The sequence below is a fragment of the Notechis scutatus genome, chromosome 4 (assembly GCF_049901735.1).
Source record: "Notechis scutatus isolate UNSWTSFEM ecotype Mainland chromosome 4, rNotScu1.2, whole genome shotgun sequence".
NCBI classification, from domain to species: domain Eukaryota; kingdom Metazoa; phylum Chordata; class Lepidosauria; order Squamata; family Elapidae; genus Notechis; species Notechis scutatus.
The window spans coordinates 120,268,963-120,295,931 of NC_142012.1; the positions used below are offsets into that span (position 1 = coordinate 120,268,963).

General features: G+C 35.8%; 1 protein-coding gene across 1 annotated transcript in view; it reads right to left on the reverse strand.

Moving 5' to 3' along the window:
• The window catches only part of CFAP58 (cilia and flagella associated protein 58), a 60,170-nt gene extending 39,803 nt beyond the window's left edge, over positions 1–20,367 (reverse strand). The window contains exons 1-9 of the mRNA XM_087964592.1: positions 20,242–20,367; positions 15,916–16,197; positions 13,594–13,742; positions 12,579–12,735; positions 10,259–10,453; positions 7,933–8,070; positions 6,175–6,334; positions 5,045–5,127; positions 3,736–3,927 (exon numbers count right to left, since the gene is read on the reverse strand). Of these exons, the coding sequence (XP_087820718.1) occupies positions 3,736–3,927; positions 5,045–5,127; positions 6,175–6,334; positions 7,933–8,070; positions 10,259–10,453; positions 12,579–12,735; positions 13,594–13,742; positions 15,916–16,197; positions 20,242–20,250 (1,365 nt within the window). The 5' untranslated portion in view covers positions 20,251–20,367. The remainder of the gene's footprint in view (positions 1–3,735; positions 3,928–5,044; positions 5,128–6,174; positions 6,335–7,932; positions 8,071–10,258; positions 10,454–12,578; positions 12,736–13,593; positions 13,743–15,915; positions 16,198–20,241) is intronic.
• Positions 20,368–26,969: the final 6,602 nt, after the last annotated feature.

Below are 26,969 nucleotides of genomic sequence, written 5' to 3' on the forward strand. Positions count from 1 at the left end.
GGTGACCTTTTACCGCTGTATCATAGAGAAGCATCTTAACTTACTGCACCTCTGTATGGTTTGCCAATTGCACAGTGGCAGATAGGACAGCACTCCAGAGGGTTAACGTCATTGCCCAGAAGATCATTGGGTGCCCTCTCCCCTCTTTGGAACAGCTTTATAGCTCCTGCTGCCTTAAGAAAGTTCAAAACATTCTCAAAGATCCATCTCATCCTGGGAACCCTTTTTTTGAACTATTATCATTTGGCAGACGGTACAAAATAATAAAAAAAAAAGGACAAATAGGCTGAAAAACAGCTTCTGTCCCAGGGCAGTAGCTCTTTTGAATTCTACTGTATAGTGCGGTGTTGGTGCGTTGTTGGAGATTTTCGGTTCAATGTGTGGAGTGTGAAGGATGTGTGTTTGTGTTTATTTTGATGATGTGCACTGAAGATGGTGTTTGATTTCGTTGTATGAGGTGAAATGACAATAAACTAAAAATAATAAAATAAAGGAGGATAAAAACAAATAGCTTTCTCTGCAAAAATAGTGCCATTAAGTGCAAGCTAGAATTAAACCAAGAAGTCTCTTATTAACCAATATTTCCTAAATTGTCACAATAATGACACTATTGTTATCAAGCAAACTAATTACTTTGGTTGGTAAACTTAATTTCCAAAACACATAGTTAACCAAAATATGGTTAACTATGTGTTTAAGCAAGAAGTAAAGGGGCTACATATTTGAGCAAAAATTAATTAATATGTCAATTACTTTGAACCAATATATAATTATATAAGTATAGCATCTGACATGAGTTACTACTTTTCAAATGAATTTGCCATGGCCCAAATTAAATTTGTTTCTATTGGGGAATTAAATTTGTACTATCTAAATGTATGTTAATAACTGAAAATATATTGTAATAATCACTTTTGAGGTATTCACATCTGAAAAGTTTGTCATATTGTCCCATCTAGATAGTAAGGAATTGTATTTTTTTTTCATACATTATAATAGTTACATATTAAATATCCTTTATTTTGAGCACTAATCTTATGCAGTGGACAGACTCTCATTTTGGTTAAAAACAGCTATTATCATATTACCAATCCACTGTGTATGAAAAGGAAAAAATAAGGATAGTCATAGTTATTTCTTTCATAGTAACTCTTGGGAATCATTTTGCACATTATATAATATTCACAAATCACAGTATTAAAATAATCCCCTTCAAGGGGAATTTAAATGACTAGTTTCTTTGAAACTGAAGTCAGCAGAAGACGATTTCTTTTTCACTACCTCAAAAGGAAGTATATATTTAAGCGGTCACTATCTCTCTCAAATAATCTCTTATTAGAAAAATTATATCAATTCTGTAGTTATGTAGTCTGAACAAGTTATCATCCACTATAGTGTTTCTTTTTTCTCCACACCTGATCTACATTAGTTTCTCTGCTAATTTCTAGGGAATCCTATATTTCAAACTATATTTGATAGTAATTAGTGTGCTGATGGGAAAAGTACCGAAAAAGAAAACAAAGTGAAACAGTACAATTTGTTGTTGTATTCATTGGACATCCTCTGATGAAAGAAAGTCTTTGATATTATGTCTTTTTAATCTCTTTGTCATGCTGAATCTGTTCAAGAATCATTAAATACTAAGTCTGCTAATTTAAATATATATTTATAACTATATGCTTAATGCAAATGTGATTTGAGAAATATAAAATTAAATGATAGAATACTGGTTCTTTCCAGAAAAAATGGTTCCGTCAAAACTTCCATTGATATACTTGCTTTAAATCACATATCTTTGGATCATACAATACAAATTTTTTGGAGGGTGACTGCCTAGACAATTGTTGTGTTTGTGAGCTTGGTATCACTATATTTTGGACAGAACACACATACAGATCTTTTAATCCAAAACTGACCAACCAATGAAATCATATGCCACCTTTCTACCCTTCTCTCATCCTGCCATTTGGCGATTGTTCCCCTCCTTCACAGTCCATTCTCTCTACCTATCCGAGAGGTAGTTCTAAAGGGAAGTTATTCAGCTGAGCAATGAGGAGGAGATAGAATATTCCTACCCATAAAGAAAAAATAATACTTTTAGCTTCCTTTCCCTTCCTTCCAATTTCTCTTCTATCACACAACTAGCTCTTAAGGAGCTGTCCAGAAATATCTGATTATATACAATGTAATCAGTAATCTTCCATACTTGGTTAGTAGAGAAAAAGAGGGCTGAGGATGAAGCATAAGCGTCTGAGTGAGCGATTGCAGAGATTTTGAAACAGGCTGGGTGTCTTACAGCTGATATTTGAAAGGGCATGGCTAGCCCTTTAGTGAATTAATTTCGTGGTGGCTGAAAATGAAATGGCAAAAGCTATAAAGAAAGGGTTTAGGAGCTATAAAGAAAGAGGGGGAGGACCATGTTTTCCACAAGAAGAGACCAACTTACTTTTACAACTTATTTGTTCTAAAAGCATAGAGGAGCTCTATCCAGAAAGCAAGAAATTTAGAATAACAATATTTTTGAATGGTACTAGGATACTTTTCTGTGGATGAATTGTGCTTTCAGTGGCATAAAAGGGAGGAGAAGACAACTTCATAATGAGGTTCAAAATATATGCTTGGCATTCATAGGATGACTAACAATTTTTTTGTTAATTGGCATTTCAGTGGCACTGTAATCCATTCATGCAGAAAGATATTTTACCCTGTTAAATACTTGTGTGTTGAAGAGAATTAACTTCATGATACTTCCTAATTACTCTGGAACCTGTTGTTTTAATTTTACATTCTTACACATCTGCTAATCAACAAAATCCCATACAGCCTTCTCGTGATATTTGTTCCATAGAAATACTCAAATATTCAGTCTAGTGTTCCAATAGTTTTCTACCTCAAGACACAAATAATAATTTTCTTTCATTAATTTTAATTTACTCCCATTCAGCATAGCCCTGTGGTTTCAACATCAAGTTTGGAAAAGCTAGTTGAGATGTGGTCCCCCCCCTTTTTTTTCAGATTACTATCTACAGCAGGGGTGTCAAACTGAATTTCTTTGAGGGCCAGACTGGCATTGTAGTTCTCCTCTGCGGGCTGGCTGGGGGAGGGGGGGGGGTAGAGTGAGGAGACAGAATCGACACCTCCTTCAGCACCCTGGTGCAGGGGGCCTCACACACAGCTGCCCCACATCCCGTTTTGGCTGGCAGAGTGCTATAGGAAGCCATCCAGGCTGAAAATGGGGCATGGGTTGTATGTGCATGCCCCATTTTGGCTGTGAGAGGCACCACAGGCCAGTCCTTTGCTATGTCTATGTCCTAAGAGGTCTGTAGGGGGCGTGCACAAGCACAACCAATGTGTCTACCATCCCTGTCCTATTGTTTCTTTTATATATATTTTTATTTTTTTATATGTATCCATGTATTCATAACTATGTTTTTACTTATACCTATTATCTTGTAAGCAATTGACAAATAAAAATAAAATAAATTTTAAAAAAATGTCCAGGCTGGCCTTATAGACCAGATTTAAGCACCCCTGGGCCAGATTCATCCTGCAGGACTTGAGTTTGACACCCCTGATCTACATATATCAAAGTAAGAAGTTATATGAATGACACAGAGGAATTTTATTAAAAGCTTTTTACTCTAAAGACCATTGAATGATATAAAATCCACATTGAATTCCAAATTAAAATTGAATCACAAAATTAAGTGTATCTTTCAAAAAACTTTCTCCTACCTTCTGTGTGAGATCACTAGCTTCATTAATGTAACGATCTCTCTCTTTCTCCAGCTGAAATATAATCTTCCTCTGTTTTTGAGCTTCATCTTTATAATTCTGAATTTCTTCTTCTAGGTTTTTCTTGGACTGTTCATGGAGCTTAACAAGGTTCATCTGTTTTTGAGTGACGCTAGCAGCCTTCAGTAAGTTCTATTTAAAAAAAGCCATGCAGTGAAGTCTAATAATGCCAGACACTCAGAATCAAACTACGCACTGTATAGTTTCTAGACCAGTGCCTTTATCTGCTATAGCAAACTGGTTATCATACTGAAGATCTATTCTTACAAAATACACATATCCCTGAAGCAGCCTGAATATACTGTAGAGTCAGTAAACATGTGATAAATGTGGAGAAATGAAACTTTAAAGACATGACTAAATAAGACAGAAAAAAATTATCATTCCACGTGGAATCTTTAGTGTTCTTTGATCTTGCTTGATTGCTTGCAGATGTTTCAATATCCAAATAATTAACTTAATCATTTACCTAGGTAACATTAGTTAACTAGGTAAAATCACCAAATGTCTCCACAGTGGAACCTTGAACTACATATATTCCTTTTGTTGGAAGGAGAATATCATTTATCTGTGTCAAAAAAATAAGGTTGTAAAGGAGAATATCTTTGAATAAGAGATAAAAATCATATCTAGATATATGGACCTTCATTGCTAAGGAGGGGGAATTTCTTCTGATAATCATAAAAAGATAAATTAGCTAATGTAAAGAGGTGTGTGGAAGTATAAGAAGAAAAGGGGGAGAAGAGTGAAGTGGAACAGATATCCTGTTTTGGATCAAGGCCAGAAAAAAATGAAAGTAAGCAGTTTATACTAAGAAAGTTATTATTTACATGTTCCTGACAACTGGAGCAGGTAAAAGGAGTAACGTAACTGAAAATATCATGCTGTGTTAAAATATATTATCCCTTAATTATAAAACCATTCCTAGGCTTCCTGGTATCTCCCACAATATCATCATTTTAAACTACAGTCATGGTGATTTGTAATCCTGTATCAATTCTTCAAGTATACTTCAGCCAATAAACATCAGTTCCCTGTGAAATAGACACTATGATTTCCATATCTATAGGAAACATTATCATAAATGCTTTCAAAATCATAGCAATTTATGCAACATATGCAGTTTTATTCTGTGTACGTACTGTTGTATGTGAGTGCGTAATATTTGTGTGACAGCACAACAGCTAAAATCAGATAAAGGATCAGATAAAGACTTGGGTAAACTGCAGAATCAGATATATGTACTTACCTTGTTCAATATGTCCCTTTCTCTCACCAATTCATCTATAGCCTTCTTATCAACCTCTGCTTGTTTTTTTGCAGCTTCCAGTTCTAAAGTACAAGAAAAAAAATGATTTCTGTACTTAAATTGTATGGAGAAATAAAACCTAATAGAATTATTGCATTTTTACAAAAAAAAAAACCCTCCACTTCTTTCAATGTTTACTACTCTACCTCCTTTACAAACGTAACAAAATGTTGCACTGTGGAGTGCCCTTGTTCAAGGCTGGGGCATCTAACTCTCTTCCAAGATATTTCTTTCAACTCATCATTCACCACCAGTTTTTCATTTCCTTTTTTACATAATTTCTTTGCCACGAGGAATCTTCAGTCCAGAGAGTTGGGATGCACACCAAAAATACCAGATAGCAGGGCTCTAATATGTAAAATGGGGAAATGACCCTACTTAAAATGGTGGGAGATACACACAGGAGAGGGTGTGCCTTCAGATAACAAGTCTAGAGCCATGTATGGCCATGGCAATTAATACCTTGAATCACGTTCAGAAGCCAATTAGTAATCAATTCAGCGATGTCACTTGAGTTTATCAAAATATGCCTATCCCTGCCCAGACTACTGTATTCTATGCTGGCTGTCGTTTCCAGGTGTTTTTTTAAGGACAACCCCATGTAGAGTTCATAACAGTAGCCGAATAGGGAATGATTAGAGCTTGAGTGACTGTGAGCAGGTGCTATCTGCCCTCATATAGAAGCTGTAAGTCTATAACTCCCAAATTACAGACCACCTCTGAGTAGGGGAGTGTAACTTCCCTACAGTTATTAAGCCCACAAAGCCATTTCAGTCAAAGCCTGTTCTTCTTCCACTCAGAACCTATTTCTGTCTTTCTAGGGATCACTTCACATGAATACTTTCAACGGGTCTGTACAGACAAAAGAAATAAACCATAATTACATTGTGGTTTTTTTAATTGCATTGGTGTGAATGGAGGTGGAAATTGAGGTTTTCTATTAAAAAAAGGCAACAGTGTATAAAGAGTGAGTTAAAACAATCAAACATTAAGAAGCCATCATATGTTCACATTTCAATAAGTAAAAAGAAAAACTGGAGCAGAACCACACAAAAAACATTGCTTCTTACCCTTTTCCAGTCCAGCTATCTGATTTTTAAGTGTGTCTCTTTCACATTCTGCCTGCGTTTTGTTCTCCTCTACAACACGTAATTTTCGCTGCATTACTTCTCTCATTTTGGTTAGCTTTCCAATCTCCTGACGCATCTGAGACACTTCATCTTCTCTTGTCTAGAAAAGACAAGTGAATAAGAATAGACAGATAACAATTAATACAAATTCTATCATATCCATTTACTCCTCTATAGACTTGGAAAAATGAAAAAATGATAATATTAAATCACAACATTGTAATAAACTTCCAAAAATATCTAAGGCATAACTTGCATCCCTCATACTTTCTTTTCACATTTTTTTTCTTATTTAAACAAAGAAACAAAGCCAGGGGTGGGATTCAATTTTTTTAACAACCAGTTCTGTGGGTGTGGCTTAGTTGGTGGGCGTGGCTTGGTGGTCATGTTATTGGCTGGGCGTAACCAACTCAATATCACTCATATTGAGGCATGCTTCTCCTCGCCTGGCCTCTCATGACTGTGGGGATGCTGCAACAGTCATAAGTGTGAAAAATGGTCATAAGTCACTTTTTTCAGTGCCACTGTAACTTTGAGTGGTCACTCCACACAAGCAAAGTACCAGCAAAGGAGGGGAAAAAACTCCAGAAAAGTTCCAGAGACAGGAATTCTAGTCCTGCCAAGAATGTAATAAGGATTAACGGAGAGGCAGTTTCTGTAAGCAACACCAGAAAGTTTCTTTCCTGCCTTCCTTACAGGATTAGGCCAGTAATTTCTTCTAACAACCAGTTCTCCGAACTGCTTAGAATGTTAACAACCGGTTCTAGCAAATAGGTGCGAACTGGTAGAATCCCACCCCTGAACAAAACCCTCAATTCACTGACCTCATGACACAGGAAACTTGTCACTACTATCAATACTTATCTAAGGACAACTGGAAAGAGAACTGCTAGACATTATTTTTTTCTGTTTAGCTTTCTCTAGCATTTTCTCTGCTAAGTTAAATAACTATAGTAAAAGAAAGGCCAGGAACAAATCAGGATGCTGTCCTAAATATCTACCTTGCAGCAATCTTATTTAACCTCGGGCCTATTTCTGAGAGGGGCATTCATAAGATCATGCTACCAGCCGCTAAAAATTGAAATGACGTTTTTTTTTTGTATGCATGAGTTTATAATGTGCCAAATTAAATATCTATATTTTTCCCATCATATTGACCCCTAAACATGGAATATTCCTGCATTTAAATCCAAAACTGAATAGGTGTATATACACTCATGCTATAACTTCTTCAGCACCTCTTTAAAATATGTTTCACCAAGCACATCTACCAGCAGGAAATCAACCATGAATCACCCTCCATAATTTATATTGAAGCAAGATTGGAGGCTTCTGGAGTCACTCTTCAATTTAATCCATTCCCACCTTACACTCACCAACCAATCAAGCAAAAGAAGTTAACTTGGTTTTTTCCCCCTAAATATGCTATATACAAACAAATACTATCGGCTGGAAAGGCGCTGATATGCAGAAGTTTTTGGCAGATGAGACAAGATGTTTCAGGAAGGCCTGGACATGCAGATGAGACAAGGTGTTTCAGGAAGGCCTGGACATGCTTGAACATATTTTCCTGGATTGAATATTGAATATTGAGTGCCAGACATCAAATATTGAAATATATGAACTGCAAATACTAATAATCTATAATGGATTACAATTTCAGAATTGGCATTATTCTGGATATTGCCCTAAACTTACTCTCAGTTCGGTGGTTTTCTGCTGATTTTCCTGCATTAGTTGTTCAATGGCTAAACTGTGTTGCTCATTCTCTAATTGAAGCTTGGTATTTCTTGCTGTAGATTGTTCCAGTTCTTTTGTGGCTCTTTCATTCAGAATCTGCAAGATTATGGCATAAAGAAGTCAATTTCTTTGTAATCAGATTTTGTGGTAAACTCAGTTTGCTTCTGATTATTACATGCTACTAATCACCATAAAATAATCTAATAAGTGAGTTATGTGATAATTGCTTGACAGCTGTAGTAAGAATGGGGCTTCTAACAAGTAACACTGCGGGTATAATTCTTTTTCCAGAATCAGTTGAAGAATAAATATTGTAATGACAGTTTCCCATTTGGAGACAAAATGTACATTTTCGGTAATTGTTATAAATGAACAGGATAGCCAAATGGTTTTAATCAGCATAATTTAAAAGGAGCTATGAATTTTAGCTACTCCTATATTAATGAAAAAAGGTTTATTACTCATAGTAGAGGACCTTCTTTATCATTGCAAATAGATCCCAGGTCCAGTTGCATCAGACCCAAATAGGATGCAGGTAATCAGAAATGTTAACACATGCTAATGGACCTAGAAAAGTTATTAGTGATAGAGCCATGGTATGTTACTAGTCAGAATGGCTTAGCACTACCTGTTGAATCAAATCTTGGTTCCTGAAGGGGAAAAAAACATTTTCACACATATTTTAACATTTGCCCTCATATTTTATTGTGGGATTTTTATAGGCAATTTGTTAAGCAATAGAGAAAAACAGGATTATAGAGTTAAATGGCCATTGACTCAGCAGAGCAATTTTTGTATTTTATGGTACTGACATTCCTAGTTTTTCCTCCCATCGTTAATCCAACTTTACTGAAAATAGCCTTTTTTGCCCTGAAAATTTATTGATTATAAATATATGTGGATATGCATATTCTCTAGGTTTCCACAACAAAGTATATTAAAGTACAAAATAATGGTATTTATTTAGAAAATGTAACAGGCAATTTTCCCTTCTGCTAGTCAAATATGAAAATTCCTAATTCAAATGATAAATAATTTTTTTAAAAAGTCCAGCAGGTTTAAAACAAATATAACTTATTTTGTAAAATAAAAAAGATACATTCACCTTGCATCTGGCATTGCCTTCTGCTTTCTATATCTTAAATTAAGAACTTACATTTTTGTGAGAAAAGAATTTAATGATCAGGCATTACTATTTTAATCTAAAAATTACCACACATAGTACATTTTAGATGCAGAGCAGTATGTGTGGAATATATAGGTAGTCCTCAACTTATGACCAAAATTAGGACTGGAATTTCAGTCGCTAAGCAATGTGGTTGTTACAGGAATCATTGGGTGAACAGACTTGATTTTATGATCATATTTACCATAGTCATTAAGTGAATCTGGCTTCCCCCATTGATTTTGCTTGTTGGATACCAGCTGAGAATTTTGCAAATTGTAATTACGTAACCACAGGATGCTGCAATTGTTGTACAGTTGCCTAAATCATCTCTAAATCATGATCATGTGACCACAGGAGCCCTAATTTTGAGGCAGTTTTTAAGTCTCTTTTTTTAGCATCATTGTAACTCCTAAACATCATTAAATGAATGGTTGTTAAATCGAGGACTAACTCTATTGTCATTCGATGCCTGAAAACAACAGTATCAAAACTAACTTACTGATATCACCCAGAATTTTTAAATAGATCTTTGCATTAATTTTATAAGGCACAACATTCTCCAATGAGTCAGATTCCCTTTCTTCAAAATAAACTGTTTGGTTTTACTGAAACATTCTACTGATTAATAATTTTCTTTGTCACCTGCATGACTCATGAAATTTCCAAAAGGGTTTTCCTTCAAAAAGAAATATGTTACAATTACCAAAGTTCTTTTTCTGCTGACTAAAAAATGCTCCTATAAGATTTTTTCAGTACCAGGGGAAATGGCCTGAAAAAAAATCAACAAATTTCAGAAGATACTTTTAAGTCTGGGACAGAAAAACGCTACCATAGGAAATTACATTTTATTTTTTTAAAAACATATTGAGATCTTACAATATTACTTGCTTACAACGGGGGCAGGTGGCGCAACATTTCAACTGATATTTTCACCACTATCATATTCTAAAGCCAACCTGGGTGAACACACATAGAAATACTGAAATTTCTATCCATGTTTATATCCATGATTCAATTTATTATTATTTATATAGGAGTTAGAAACTCCTATATGTTTTAAATGTGGTCTCGGTCTAAGAACTTAAAATGTGTGTTAATGAGAATCTTTAAAAATACCTTTTGTTCCTTAAGCTGTTGTTCACATTTCAGGAGTTCCTCCTTGCTTTTATTTAAACCCTGCTGCATTGTCTTTATATCAGCTATTTTGAACTCTAATTCATTCTGAAGTTGTTTCAATTCTCTTTCCATTTTTTCCTTCTTTCGTGTTTCCCGTGAAGCCTCATTTTGACGCATCTGGATTTCCTGATGGAGCTATAACAGCACCAAACACAAAAATTCTAAGAAAAATTCATGCTACATTAATCTGTTAAAATATCTTAACTAGATTCATTATTTTCTTTTTAAAATATGTTTGGAATTTTATAATGTACTAGACAAATTGTGACTCACTGGTCAATGCCTTTCAGAAATATTTCTTTACAAGATTTTACAATGCCTTCAACAATGACAGAACTTCTAATGTCCTGCCTTCACTGGAAATGTTGAGATGCATTCAGAGATGTATCTGTCTCAAACAGTATAGTCAAACATTAACGTAATGTTTTATCACATTTTGTATTATGTCATAAACTGTTTTCTGATCATTTTATATCATAAAATGTTTTATAAAATTTGCCAATTTTGAGTCCCATGGTAGTGATGAGTCCCATCACAGATGTTAGACACATTCTATAAGTTAACCCCTTTGAAGTACCTTGATTCAAATTGTTGTACTGTGATGCACTTGTTTCACCCAGTTAAAGATTACAAAAGTTAGAGTTTTAGTAGTATGAAGGTAGATTAGAAATGAACAAGATAATGGCAGAAATTGTATATTTGCAAAACAGAATTAAAGAAATGAAGTTAAGGTTAACACAAAAAAAATGGTGGCAAAGATTAAATACCGGATGAAAAGCAAGGAATATATGACTAGAATATGACAAGAATAATTTTGTCAAATCAATTTTACTTGACAGAAATTTAAAGGAAAAAAAAGTTAAATAATTCAAATAGAATAAGATTCGGGGATTGGGAAAGCAGAAGCAGACATTCTTCTTTTTAAAATATTAATGTCATTAAAAGATACAATGATAAAAAACTAAGAGAAATTAAAAATAGAATAAAGGGAATAATAGAAGATACAGAAAAGAACAAGAAAATAGAAAAAATAAGAATAAAGAAAAAGAAAATATGACTTCTTAATCACAAATATAAACAATTTTAGCACATATCTTTTCTTAAAATACAACAAATGATCTCTTCTTCTTGTATCCCATCTCTTATCTATAAATAAATCCTTAAAATTTCAAAATTAACAGTAATCTGAGAAATCTTATGTACCTATAGTAAATCTACTATAATATACACACACACATACAAAATACCATACACACACACACACATACATATTATATATGTATGTATGTATAATATATCATATAGTGAGATGGGTGCCAATAAATAAATAAATCATCCATTTAGAATAGAGAATTATTTCATCTGTTTTGGTAAAGATTATTTACATGGATTATGTATCTAAATTATAACAATAATTGTCTCAAGTACATGCAGTGTCTCTACAGAAATCCACTACCTGCTACTTCCTTCCTTTGATATGTTCACACACAAACTTTCTTCAGGAAAGGCTTACTGTTCTTAAGAACCATGGTGTAGCCAATGAATCCAGATGAATTCATGACACAGGTGTGCATTTCAACCTTCATTTTGTTAAATCATTTTTCTCCTTTAAGAAGGCTAATAACAGAGGGAAAGAGGTTCACCACTGGAACAGTATATATATAATAGCTGATGCACATTTATCTGAGCATTAAACTTCATTAGAAAGTTTTTAAAAATCCATGATAATAACTAAAGAAAAATTGAGAAGTATGAGAAATATGAGAAAAATTGTATGCATTACAAAAACACAACTCAAATTACCCTGTACCTCAGCCAGATATCTCTGGTTGGAGAACAATAATTAGAAGGAAAACAAAATAAATTATCATAAAGAACTTAGCTGTAGAATGGAAATCTAAAGAATTGGAGCTATTTCCACCTGAAATAATTTCATATTTAGATTTCCATAATAATTATAGTAGCAGTGATACTATTCAACATTCCATATTAGAAAATTTTGTTACTTTTTTAGATTTGAATTATAATTTTTAAAAATTCTCAGATTACTTTAAATCTGGCAAAAAAAAAGGAAGTGCCTTACAGAAAACAAACTGTTCACAGAAACAGGGCATTGCCCTGTTCTAGACATCCTCCTACAGAACTGCCAGAAAAAGAAGTGAAGGAAATGAAACAACAGTTATGAGCCTTGTAAGTAAAATGCAAAGACTGAATAGCAATCTAGTCAAAGCAACAATGACTATAACACAATTACACAGACCTGAGCAATAGTAGATTCTGCTTCAAGTTTTGTCTTTTCTGCCTCTTGCTGTTGATCTGACATATTCGCTACACTATCACGTAACTTTACAACTTCTGCCAAAAGCTGGTCTCTCTCTTTTGTTACTTCTTCTTTAAATTTTAACAACTCCCGCAAGCTGAAAGAAAACAAATCTCTATTATGAGTTGAAATTTCTTAGAAAATAATTAGGTAGCAAAATTTGCTAGCATATTACTCCACTTTGATTACCCCCATCCCAATTGTTAATTAAATTACATATGTGATACAATTACTAAAAACATCCATTTTGTACAAGGAATAATTTAAATGGTTTCTTCAACACATGTGGAAATTTTCCTATATCCTCTTTCGGCACTTCTGTTCAAAACTTGGCCTGTTTATGGAACATGATAATAATTAGATCAGTTTACTTTCTTTCTTTACACAGTATAATCTTAATCCCCTTGGTTTCATGGGGAAGTAAGGTCAATGAAGCAAGTGAAGTGCTCATTTGAGCAGAAATAGAGAAAATCTCAGAATGAATCTGACTGACCATAAAAAAGGAGGCAGTGAAGAATTTATCCATAGTCAGAACAGATTTGTGTTGTTTCTTCTGCAGTGTGTTATGGCAGCAATAATACCACTTAGGAAACAAAAATAGTGTCTTGCTGTGAACAGCTTCATTTTATGTACATAAGAAGTTTACCACAATTGCTTTGATTTGAATTCTAGTGCTAGGGCAGAGTATAGTCTCAGTAATGCACTACTTCTCTTTATAGAGGAAAATTTTGATTATTGCCTGGTTAATTATGTGATTTATTATTTGTGGTCCTAAATAGCATAGTTTACAAACAGGTTTAACTTGAAAACCATTGTAAAATACAAAGGTTTTGAATACACAAATCTAAAATAAGGGCAGTATTTACATAATAACATGCCTAAATTCATGTAGCCTCTATAAGAATAAGATATAATGGATAACAATCTTTTCGGATCTCTCATAGGCTCAACTTACTTGTGCTCTTGACCCAATGATAATCCAGATCCTTGTTCTACTAATTTAGTTAAGTTCATAATTTCCTCCTTAAGAGACATGATGGTTTCTTTTGCTTTCTGTTCTTTCTCATATGCTGCATCCACCATTTTCCAAGCCTTTTCTATCTCCTATTGTTGTTAGACAATAACAATTACACATCATATGGTATTTAACTTGAAAAATCACAACAATTCTTTAACTTCTACCTTAAATAATTTCATATTTAAATTTCCGTAATAGCTATAGTAGCAGTAATACTGTTCAATATTCCATATTAGGACATTTTGTAACTTTTATTTTTAATTGATTTATGTCAGACTCTTGAGTTTTACTTAAAATTCATTGGAAGAAAGCTTTTAGATGTATGTAAACAGTTGGTTTGATAGATAACCAAATATATAAAAACTCTGAGCTACACTAGGAAATATTTTAATACATCTCAGCAATTACATATAGGGCTGACTAACAAAGGTCGCCAGCAATAACACAGAAGCAATATACCACTAAATCCCAGAAACCTTGCTTCCTCATCAACTCAGGACAACCAGGAATTGATTTTTTTTCTTTTTGTTTTTTTATTCAGTTGTTTTTGGCCTGTTTACGAGACAGATGAAAACAAGGTCATCCTGTATTTATGGCCTTCTGTTACATTGCCTGCTATGCCTCACAGCCCTATTTCACTATACACCTTGAGGGAAAGCACCTTGAGAATAACATTTAAAAAGAAAAAGAAAAAGACTTGATGATCAGATAAAAGAATAAAACAGTTCACAACATCTGTTTTAATGAATCTATGGTGAAATAAATTTAATTTTTTCTAAGGTTTATTCATTGAACATCCTCAGAAAGCGATAAGAGGTAGTGAATGACTGATTATGGTTGAATATATGATTTTTTAAATAATCAGTTGCTGTCTAATTTGGGCAGATGAAAAAGATATCAAAGGAACTCCTTACAATTTAATGCCACAACAAACTTGCTTGGAATCTGCAAATACTGAGGATGAAGGGTTTGGGGGGACCTAATGTGTTTGCAGTATCTTCTGGATGCTTCACAAATGAAATAAACAGTGAACTAGCAGAACTCCATAAATCTTCGTATTAGTGTTTTTTAATGCAAAATCCTTATTTGAAGTGTCCCATTCCTGAACATCTTTAACCCAGTATCGTAGTGGATTCTGTAAATTGACACGTGTTTTACTTGTATTTTTATTTTATTGATCAAATTTTTAAAACTACCCATCTCCACCCACAGAGCAATTCTAGATAGTTTACAAGTAAAAACTTAAAAAAAAACTATATAGAAATTTACAATTTAAAAAGGCAAATATGGATTAAAAATTAATATTAAAAGTTAATTAAAAGGCAGAGGGGGGTTCAGTCCTATAGCTGTATGCTCTTCACCAGGTGGGACCGGCCGATGTAATAGGAGAAAGATGGTTCTGTAGGTAACCTGGCCCCCATGCCATGTAGGGCTTTAAGGATTATAATGAACAACTTGAATTTGATCCAAAAGCAAGCTGGCACCCAAGGCAGCTCATGCAGTAAAGGTGTTACATGCACCATTCCTTAGGTGCCCAAGATTGCCCACGCAGCCATATTCTCTATCAGTTGAAGCTTCTGTATACTTTTCAAGGGTAGCCTTATGTGGACCACACTGCCATAATCCAAACAGGAGATGACCAAGGCAGAAGTGATTCCCTATCTGCTTATTCTCATGTATACTTTTGTACATCCTGCTTCTGAGCATTGTTTGTTGGTTGCTTAGTCAATGTTTGGGTTACAGTTACAACTCTGGTCAACTAATATAGGATTCAGTTCAAAAACATAGATCAAAAGAATGAAACATAATATATAAAAAGCATGACTCAGGCCAACTCACAATCAATCATTTAAACCAGGGGTCCCCAACCACCGGGCCCCGGACACGTGACTGCACCCATTACTACGTGTGCGACCCACCCCGGCCCTGCACATGTGCGCACAACTTCCCATGCATGCGCAACCCTCTATGTGCCGCACACCTGTGCGCATGAGCACACATCTTCCACATATGCCCCATCCCCCGCGCATGCACAGCAGATACCTGGCAATCCGCTGGCTGGCGGGAGACACGCGTGCATGCGCAGTGCACCTGATCTGGGGCGACACTTGCCATAGGTTTGCCATCACAGTTTTAGGAGAATCAAAAATCATAGAAATACATTTTACAAATTTGTTCTCACCATTGAAAACAATATATATTGTTTGATACATTGCTCTGTATTTGTTAATCGAGATTATAAGTCATGTTTTATTTTACCCTTTTCAATGATGTTATTGTTGTTTGATCATCCTGAGAGAGCTTTAGAGCAGTAGCTACTTTAGCCGAATTCACCACAATCTCTGCATTCAGTTCCCTGCATTTTGCCATGAGACGCTTTTCATTCTCATATGACTTTTTTAGCACCGCATGGAGCTTCTCGTATTCCACACGAAATTTCTCCAGGCTTTGATCTCCTGTAAGTTCACTGATGACTTCTTGGAAGTCTTTCTCCAAAGCTTCAAAAACATTTTCTTCTATTACAGGCTTATCATACTTTTCCTGTACGGGAAGAAATCAAAAACTATTATATCCTATCCAAAAATATCAGATCTAAATGGTGATATATTAGGGATTATGTATTCTTTGTGATTATGGAAATTCTACTCTAATCTTGTTTTAAAAATTTTGCTTTAAACTTTTGCCTTTAAATAAATATTTAGAATATTATATAAGCATATATAATAAAGTTCTACAATTAAGCAAAACATCCCATGTATGTCCAGTAGGTTTATATATTTTAAATCTAATTTTATATGTATTCATCTTAGTATATAAAATTATACATTCATGAAGCTCATATTTTTACTAAATAATTATTTCTTCAACAGTTAATGTGAGGTAAATGCAGAGAGTTATATACATTGCTCTAGATGTAAATAATATTCTAGCTCTGACACCATTTATATATAAATTTGTTCATTCTAAAATAAGACTAAATTGATCCTAATGATTATGTCATTCTCCTCTATGTCCTGAATGAATTCTTCATTCTTTCATCTTATTCTATTCTTATCATTTTAGATACAAGCAAAATTGTTCATGTTGTACCCTTGTATCTATACTGAACTTATAGCCCACAATAAAACTATTTTTATTCTTAAAGCTTGAAGTTTAATGGTATTTTGTTTATGTTATACTACTTGGTGGCAGAAAAATGAAGGAAATCAAGCTGAAGTAAAGTTTTCTGTGGGCTAAGCAAAGTAGTACGATTGTTTCTGTTTTATTTTTCCAAACTGAATTCATGCCAACCCCAGTTATTCAGACCATAAAACATTCTTTATAGTCCCCATGTTAGCACAGAGTATCAAAAAGCACAGACTGAAGCTAAAAGAGTGACAGAAGGAAAGTTTATAACAGAACAGTTGCTGCAAAAAGCAAAAGAAAATGGGTTCATCTGAAGAAATCCCTGTAGAAAGAGCACAAACTCAAATAAAAGAAGTGAGGGGAAAATATGAAGTGAGAGGAAACCAATGGAGAAACGAAGAAAAAAATACTCTGGATTAAAACTATATTCAGGAATGACTTTTGAGCCAGAGAGATAAGAGACAGGGATGTAGGAAGAAAAAGAAACAATAATAATAAAGAACAAAAAGGAGAGAAGCTCTGAGTAATTAACTGAATGAGGAAAATCTAGTATACTCAATACAGAAGAAAGAAAATCATAAATAAGCGCATTTCTAAACCAGTTACGTCCACCGAGGGCATCAAAAAAGAAAATATGTAGCATCTTCAGCATAATCAAAGCCCTGCCCATTTTGTGTGTGCACTGTTGTACACACATACATAGGGGAGGTCCTTTGATCACACTGCTGCAATCATCATCTTGACTATTTTGCTCGCCCATGCACATGCCACAGCTCTAAACTAGTTTTAAACATTTTCCATTCTTATCAATGTAGAAGGATAATATGAAATAATGTAGCATGGTTAAAGAAAGAATCACAAATGTATATAGCAAAAGCATTACTATGTGAGAAAAGAAAAAATTGGAAATAACTGAAGGCCATAGAAGGAACAAACAGTCCAGTATACTCTAAATATTTTGGATTGTGAACCATTCTGGTCCAGGCTGATGGAACTTGAAAACATCTGAAGGACTAGAAATAAAGCAAGCTATAAAATAGTAAAAGAATGGAAAGCAATGATTAAGAGGCATTCAGAAAAGAATGGAGCAGGAAATCTATAAGGGTAAGTAATGCTTGTGTAGTTTATCACAACAAAATCATTTCCTGATAATATCCTATTTTCTTCCCCAGGAGATTGACTTCATCTCCTCCCCAGACCATAACTAAAATAGCCTCAAGTTCTTATTAGTTGTATTCATATAAAAGTATTTTTTTTTCTTTAATTTTATCTCACCATAACTTAAGGTTTTCTAAAATTTAGTATGCTTTGCTATTTCTTATCTTGAAGTAAGGTTAGTTGACTGTGATAGTTTTGGTCACATGATCTAGGCTGCAGCATAAACAGAGGCATGCTTTACCAGTGAATGGGAAGTGTGTATATGACTCCTATTCTCCATGCACAAACCAGCCTTGGGAGTTGCCTCTCACCCCCCACCCCCCACACACACACACAAGCACTTGCCCACTCCATTAGTACTCATTTTCCTGAGTTTCTTTTATAACTAAAATCAACCTTCTGTTTCTAACCCCAATTTATCTCATATTTAAGAAGAGAGTAGATCTGCAGATTTTCACCATTTTATTTGTGGAAAAAGAATGAGCATGTTTGAATTAATCCACCTTTACAGAAATTATATTTATCTTAAAATGTAGCAATTCTACCATACATCAATGCACTCTCCAAAAAATAGAGACACTGAAACTCTCTCAGCTGTGGCTTGTTTACCAATTTTCTTTATTTGTCACTTTCCATCACTGTTGCAGGAAGTAAGATGTTGCCCATTAGCTAGTCAAATTCGGCATGTTCTAATCCTGGTTCTATGGTATGGCAAGATATGTCTCCTACTTCTCTGTAACTATTTCTGTCTTGCAGTTTTTCCAAATGTTTATTTCTTATCATTTTAATTTGGGAGATGCTCAAATAAGATATAAGAGAAGGGACAGACAAAATAACTAATGCAGAGAAAGCAGAAAAGTGAAAAACAACTAATATTTGTTGCATTCTCAGGTTTGTGAAATCTGGCTGGTGATAAATTGGAAAAAAGGTAACAAAACTAGAGGGGAAAACCAGATACCTTGCCAGAAGATACCACTTTGAATGACTCAGAAGAGACATAAAAGTGGCACGATACAAACCAATGAGGCAGTAAGTTTAATATTTATGTTGTTTTGTAGAGTTTGTAAAATTCAGTAGTAGGAAGAAGCCTTACAAAAAAAATTCTCAGGAAATCTTATTCCCACTTCTTGGTGGTAATTATAGTTTAGGTATCAGGTTGAATCAACTTTTATTGAGCAAATTTATCAATGGGGTTTCTAGAATATGAGACTGGTCAAGGGAAAATAACAGGAAGAATTGGGTGGGTGGGGACCCAATAATGTACAGATCAAAAATAATAATATACTTATTCTGGGACAATAACAGAAAATACAATACTTTATGAGAAATAATCCCATTCTAGTTAAATTATCCATTTTGTGATTTACATGAACAATACTGTGGAGACTTTGACTTGTCCACTCCTGAATTCTGGGAAGATTGTAAGATTCAAGGAAATAGATCCTAAGTTTGCAAATTAAAATAAACAGAACTTTATTTATTCCATGTATTTAGCTACTTAATCCAATTGACTCCAATTAGTCATGACTATCTTTTCCATTGGTCTATTGCAAGTTTGAACCAATCCGAGATTATTAGCGGCTTGAGTGTGTGGGGAGGAATCTAGATAGCCCTCGACTTGCGACCACAATTGAGCCCAAAATTTCTGTTGTAGACATTTAAGTGAGTTTTGCCCCGTTTTACAACCTTTCTTGCCTCAGTTGTTAAGTTGAATCACTGCGGCTGATAAGTTAGCAACCCAGTTTCTTAAGTGAATCTGGCTTCCCCGTTGGCTTTGCTTATCAGAAGTTTGCAAAAAGGGGATTACATGACCTTGGGACAATCATAAATATGAATAAATTTGCTAAGCATCTGAATTTTGATCCCATGGTCATGTGGAGGCCATCAAGTTCCTAACTGTGAAAAATGGTCATAAGCCACCTTTTTCCAATGCTGTTGTAACTTAGGTCACTAAACGAACAGTTGCAAGGACCACCTGTACATTTTTCAGTTTCTAAAAACATGCGAGTGAATCCACACCGTGGTGTAAAAGATGATTCGATTGACAACGGAAAACGACCTTCCTTCCATGGACTAAGTAAGCAGCCTAAGGCAACCTCCGAGGTATCCAAGGCTACCCTTCATTTCCTTCGGTGGGTGGGTCGCTTCCCGCTCCCCTATTAAAAAGGGCGAGGTCTGGGGGAGGCGACGTGGAGCGATCTAAAAAGCGTCAGCATGGGGAAAGGGGGAGTCTCACACTGCTGATAGGAAAGACACGGGCAAATAAACGGAGGAGGCTGAATTGCCTGGACGGGAGCTCACCTCAGCCATGTCTGCAGGGAGGGGGCGATAGGCAGCCCCGGCGCGCGAGGGGGAGAAGAAAGAGAGCGGAGTCCCCCACTGGCTGAGCCGGGCTGGAAGCCGGTGGATCTCCCGGCAGAGTCTCCGCAGCTGTGTACGCGGCCGCGCTCTCGTCTCTTAGCAACCTCCCCTCCTTCTCTCCTTTCCTTCCAGCGCCCCCTGGTGGGATACATCAGGGAGACTTCACGCTCGGCTTGTGGACGCAAGGCGGGAAAGAAAGGGAGGCGCTGGGCCGCTTTTCTCCAGCAGGGATGGAGCGGATGGTTGTTACTCTCGTGCACCCACCGCGTTTAGGCTTTCCTCTTTTTCTTTGTTTCCTGCTTCATACTCGGACCTGGCGTTTGCTTCTCTCATGTGCTCTGCTGCCCCGAGGATTGGGGAAAGGAGGCGTTTATTACGAAAATGCTCGAATAAAACGCATCCTATTAAGGCAAAAGGCGCAGCAGTAGCAAAAGAATTGTTGCTTTATTCCCACGGTTTCTAGGCAGAGAGGGTCCCGATCCTGCAAGTTCCTCCCTTATAAATGTGGAGGGACGCAAATGTAAAGGGGCGTGGATAAGCGCACAATCGTGCCTACCATCCCTGTCCTGCGGTCCCCAATTATTAGTACCTATTTATATTTATGTTTATTCTTATTTCTATTATGTTGTAAGTGTTTGACAAATAAATAAAATAAATAAGTTATGTCCGTGCAAAATTGAAGTACCTGGTTCCCATCGATTCAGCACCAAACAACCCGGAAAGTTTACGCGATGTAGATCGCTTGTATGGAATCTATCTGATAAGATAAGAAGGGCTCCCGCGTTCGGGATCGCATGCGATCGACAGGATGCATTTGGCAGCTCACCAGCCTGATTGGGCTGGCGAGTTTATTTATTTTTATTTATTTTATTTTATTTGTCAATTGCTTACAAGATAATAGGTATAAGTAAAAACATAGTTATGAATACATGGATACATGTAAGAAAAATAAAAAAATAAAAGAAACAATAGGACAGGGATCGTAGGCACGATGGTGCGCTTATGCACGCTCCCTACAGACCTCTTAGGAAAGGGGTGAGGTCAATAGTAGACAGTCTCAGGTTAAAGTGTTTGGGGTTTGGGGAAGAAACCACAGAGTCAGGTAGAGTATTCCAGACATTGACCACTCTGTTGCTGAAGTCGTATTTCCTGCAATCAAGTTTGGTGTGGTTAACCATGAATTTGTATCTATCGTTTGCTCTTATATTGTTATGGTATGATTTTATATACTATACTTAGATCGGACCGAAGGCAGCGTAGTTCTAGGTTTCCTAGGTCTACAATTTCAAGTCTGGTGGCATAAGGTATTCTGCAATGAGTAGAGGAGCGGAGAACTCTTCTTGTGAAATATTTCTGGACTTTCTCAACTGTGTTAATACTGAGTTTACAGATGTTTTCCATTCTCTTCCCAGTGTCCAGGTTTAAGGCTACCTACGATTCCAAAGATGGTTAACGACCTTCATTATTAGCAGCCATTGATATCTTGATTCTCCCTGAACAAATTTAATTACCATTTTGAGATTTTCAAAATTGACCGTATCACAATGGTTTACAATAAATGTTACCGTTTAATTACCTTCTGTGTCATAAAGCATTTCTTTTTGTCAATCTTGACTCTACTAGTACTTCGTTTCAAAAGATGCTCATGAAATCTAACACTGAAGAAGAAGGGAGTGGTATCCATTTTATTTATCACCCACCTGATTTTACACATTTCTATCATGTCTTCTTTGTACCCTTTTCAGCTGATTTTTACAAGGTGAAACTGTGACACATTCGGTGACACTGAAATCAACATCTTACCCTGCTTTATCTGAAAAGAAAATATAGGGAAATCATAGAAGCATTGTTATTGCCTTACAATGTCATTACTAAATTAGTATAAATCTGAAGCAGCCTTCTCAAATCCAGTGTCCACTAGATGTTACAACTATCGTTCCCTAAATTAGCAGCCAGCATGGCCACGTTGCCTGAGAATTCTGGAAGTTATACCATATAAATCTGAGAGCTGTCCAGTTAGATAAAGATGGTATGGAAAGAATAATTTCTGCTTCTGGTTAAAACAAGAATATACAGATTAAAACAAGAATATATCCACATAAGAGATAGTACAACCATTGCTTATGATGATATATGCAGTATTTTTCCGCATTTCTGCACTATTCAAACCTAGAATACAACTTTTTTGAGAAGATTGAACTTTCCAGGAGTGTGAAAATGAAATAAACCTTTATGTCTAGCATAAAATGAAGCATGTAGACCAGGGGTGAGCAAACTTTTTGGCTCGGGGGCCTCATTGACTTTTAAAATTTGACAGACGGGCCACCACCTGGTGTCGAAATGCCTGTCATTACAAGTCAAAATCAAATGAATGCAATCATTCAATCATTCACATCAAACCTTAATTCTGTACCAATCTTCGGCGGGCCAGATTAAAAAGACCAATGGGCCGGATGTGGCCCACGGGCCGTAGTTTGCCCACCCCTGATGTAGACACATTGTGCAAACTGTGAAGCCTCAATAAATAAACTGCTACATGTTAGCGTATTATAAATAATATCCCAAATATTAACGATACGTTATAGCAGTGGTCGCCAACCAGTGGGCCAGGGACCACTGGCAATCCGCAAGAAAATTTTGGTGGTCCACAGAGAAATGTCACCCCCAAAGCACCCCCCAAAGCAATCCAGGCTGTGCGGAAACGCAAGGCTGCACCGCCCACATGGCTCACAGGAACACAAGGCTTGCATCGCTTGCATTGCAAACCACATGAGGTAGTGAGGGGAGGGGGTGGAGGGGGGGAACTTGCCCCACGCACCTCGCCTGGCCACTGGGCTGCTTCTTTCCACTTCTTTCTTCTTTTGGCTGCACACAAGGAAAGCAGCAAAAGTCTTTCTTTCTCTCCCCCAAACTCCACCAGAAATGAGTCTTTGGGACCCTGCAAGGAATCCTGCTCCAAGAGGCTGCACCGGCAAAGACTCATATCTGGCGGAGTTTGGGGGAGAGAAAGAAAGACTTCTGCTGCTTCTGCTGCTTTCCTTGCATGAAGCCAAAAGTCTCTCTCTCTCCCTGAGAACGGAGCTGGGGATGGTATAAAGAATGATCGATTGGTAGGAAAAAGGGGTGGGGAATTTTCCTGCAAACTTTTTTTGGGATTTTCCCAGGGTCTCTGGTCCACAGGATTTAAAATTATGAGTTTGGTGGTCCCTGAGGTCCAAAAGGTTAGCGACCCCTGCTTTATAGCACCAATCTGGCCAAAAAAATATATATCAGATGATACATCTATAATCTTTAAGCTAAATATATAATATCTAACTTATGTGGCAATATTGAAATAACCACCAGGTAAAAGACTTCATTGGTCATTTCCCAGATATAAACAATGAAATACACTAAAACTTTACCCTTGTTTCATCTACATATAAAATCACTTGCAGGAGGAAGTTAGCCATATTATAATAAACAAATACACTAGGTGGCACTATGTAACCATTAAATAATAGCAATTATGCTTAACATTTACCTTGTTTTTTCCTCACTCTTTCTTACTAAAATCACTCCAGATGCATATGACTTTTTATGTAAATTGTTCTCCATCTTATTATTTTGGTGCTTGTTTAATCTATACACCTTCATATACACAAAGCTGCAAACTGATGGCAAGATGGGGGAATCTATTATAACACCATGTTCTTGGGTGCATTCAGGGGAACAGTTCCCAGTTTTGCCTATTGAAAATGTTATTCTATTTTAATTTCTTTGATAATTGGTGTATGTGAAGTGGGCCCAGAAACAGAAAAAAGTAATTAAAAAGGGCAACAAGTAGAAATCATCAATAGGAACCTTAGTATAGGCATGATATCTATATGCATCTTTACAGATATCTTCAGATTATGCAAACTTCGAAACTTAGAATAACTTTATGGTACACTAATTGGGATAATTTAAATGAAATTTTGTTGCATACAGCTCTCAAAGAGTCACCACTCCCAAGATATACTACATAAACATGACAAAACAAATAAATACATAAAAAGTATGCATATTCCCACATACCTACATATATTATACGACACAGAGAAACAATGTGGCAAAGATACCACTTTATTTTTAATATAATTGTTTCACTGAAGTGAAAGGGGAAGGTTCCCAACAGTGGAATCAAATAAATATAATACATTTTGGAAAATCATTAGATAAAGCTTTTGAAGTGTAAACATAATGTAAATGAAATGCATAATGCAAAATGCAAATGCAAAATACATAATGAAATGTAAACATAAATAAATATAATCTAATTGTAAGAGGAAAATCAGTCTCAGGAGAGCCTTCAATAGCAACACCGCCAATTTAGCTTCATTGAGCTGCTTATTCAAAGGGAAAACAGCAAAGAGAATTTGTAAAACATTGCAGCAGTTCCTCTGAATCTGCAGGATGGACAATTTCACTCTGAGTTTACCATTGTTGTTCCATCTTTTCCAGTGGATCTGGGGAGGTTTTGAAAGCCTAGCACCAGTGGTCCTTGTATTCCATGAAGGACAGATATAACCAATAATCACAGTTGGAAGGGACCTTGTAGGTCATCTATTCCAACCCCTCGCCCAAGCAGGAGACCCTACACCATTTCTAACAAATGGCAGTCCAATCTCTTCTTGAAAGTCTCAAGTGATGGCACTCCCACAACTTCCGAGGGCAAGGTGTTCCATTGGTTGATTGTTCTCACTGACAGAAAGTTTCTCCTTAGGAAGGCAACTTGGGAGAGGTGGTCACTGACAGGACCAACTTTTTGCACATCTTCATTGGCCCACTGAAAGGAACACTGGTCAACTTTTCAGCAGCATCAGAGAGGTTCAGGCAGCAAAAATGCTGGCTTTGTAAAAGGTTCTTTCTAGGACAACAATTAGTGAAAAGGGGCAGAAAGCTTGGGCTTTAGTGAAGAAATAAATGTTCATACAATTTACTATGTATGAAATTCTCAAATAGAGTGATATACTGCATATATCTGGCTCGTAAGTTTGGAGCTGAAGTGTCAATTGGAGCCTGAAAATTAGTTGTATTGAAATGTTCAGGTTATATTCATACTAATAGTTGGTTTGTTGTTGTTTTCTTCTCGGCTGTCAAGTGTTTATTTTGTTTTATTGTTTGGGCTAGGTACTTTATTATTGTTGTTAGTAGCCCAGAGTCACTTGTTTGAAACAGATAGCCCTAGGAATTGAAAACATACATAAATATTGTTGAAGCCAAGCAGAGCTTTTATTATAAGAAAATGAACACACTGAAATAGTTGAGATTTTCTTCCAAAGCCCAGCCATTACAAGGAACATTTTAATGCTGCAACTAGTGATTATCCTCAGCTTCTCCATCTTCTTCTGACCAATATTCTTCAATAGCCAACAAGAGAATATTAAAAACCACATGTAACTATTACTCTGTTGTCCCCTTCCTTGTTCCATCTTCACTGCCTTTTCTCTTTCTAGTGAGTAAAAATACAGAAGGTTAGGCAATCAACATTGACTGGAAAGGGTGATATTGCCACCCTTGGAACAGATGGGAGGGATTGGGGCAGGGGGAAATGGCCATAAGTCTCTGTACCTCCTGGCTATAGAAAGGCAGAAATCTGCAGTCTGGGGTAGGACTTCCCATCCATGAGAAATCACTCCACAGATCCAAAGGAAACCCTAAAAAGTTGTCTTTGCAACATTTCCTGCCAATGTGATAGCAACTGACTTAGCTCCCCAAGCAGCATCATACAGTGTTGTGGAGAATGACATAGCTCTCGCATATAGAGGAACCATTAAAAAAATAAAGCCATCAAAGTCAAGAGTCTTCCAGAAGATAGTTAGGCTGTAGAGTAATTCGTCTTTAATAATACGACACAAAGATATATGTTTGTACTGTAATTTTATCTTCTTTTAGAAGAGTCTCTGATATTATTTTGCCCATGGTGCAAGAGTATGTCATGACTCCAGGGAGCCAATTAGCCACCCATGCCATTGAACAGTTGATATAGCCATCTGCATGCAAGGCTTGGACCTGAACCAGATGAATTTCCTTCCAACAAGGTGGAATAAGTTAATTAAAGGTTTTGCACACATATTCACTCATATACTGCACTCAGCCCAAACATTTTAGCTTCCTATGCTTCTGTTACTAAAAATAGTCATTCTTTTGAATTTGGATTTTTATTTATTTATTTTGTCAAGCAATTATAAGATTAACAGGTATAAGTATGAACATAGTTATGAATACATGAAGTGGATACATATTTCCTGCAATCAAGTTTGGTGCGATTTACCTTGATTTATCAAGGTAAATTTAAATTACCTTTAATTTATCTTTAATTTATTAAATTAATAAATTATTAATTACATTAATTATTAAAAATATTAATTACCTAATATTTAAATTACCTTTAATTTATTAAATTACCTTTAATTTATCTATTGTGTGCTCTTGTATTGTTATGGTTGAAGCTGAAGTATTCATTGACAGGTAGGACATTGCAATATATAATTTTATATACTATACTTAAATCGGACTGAAGGCGGCATAGTTCTAGGTTTTCTAGGTCTAGAATTTCAAGTCTGGTGGTATAAGGTATTCTGCAACGGGTAGAGGAGTGAAGAACTCTTCTTGTGAAATATTGCTGGGCTTTCTCAACTGTGTTA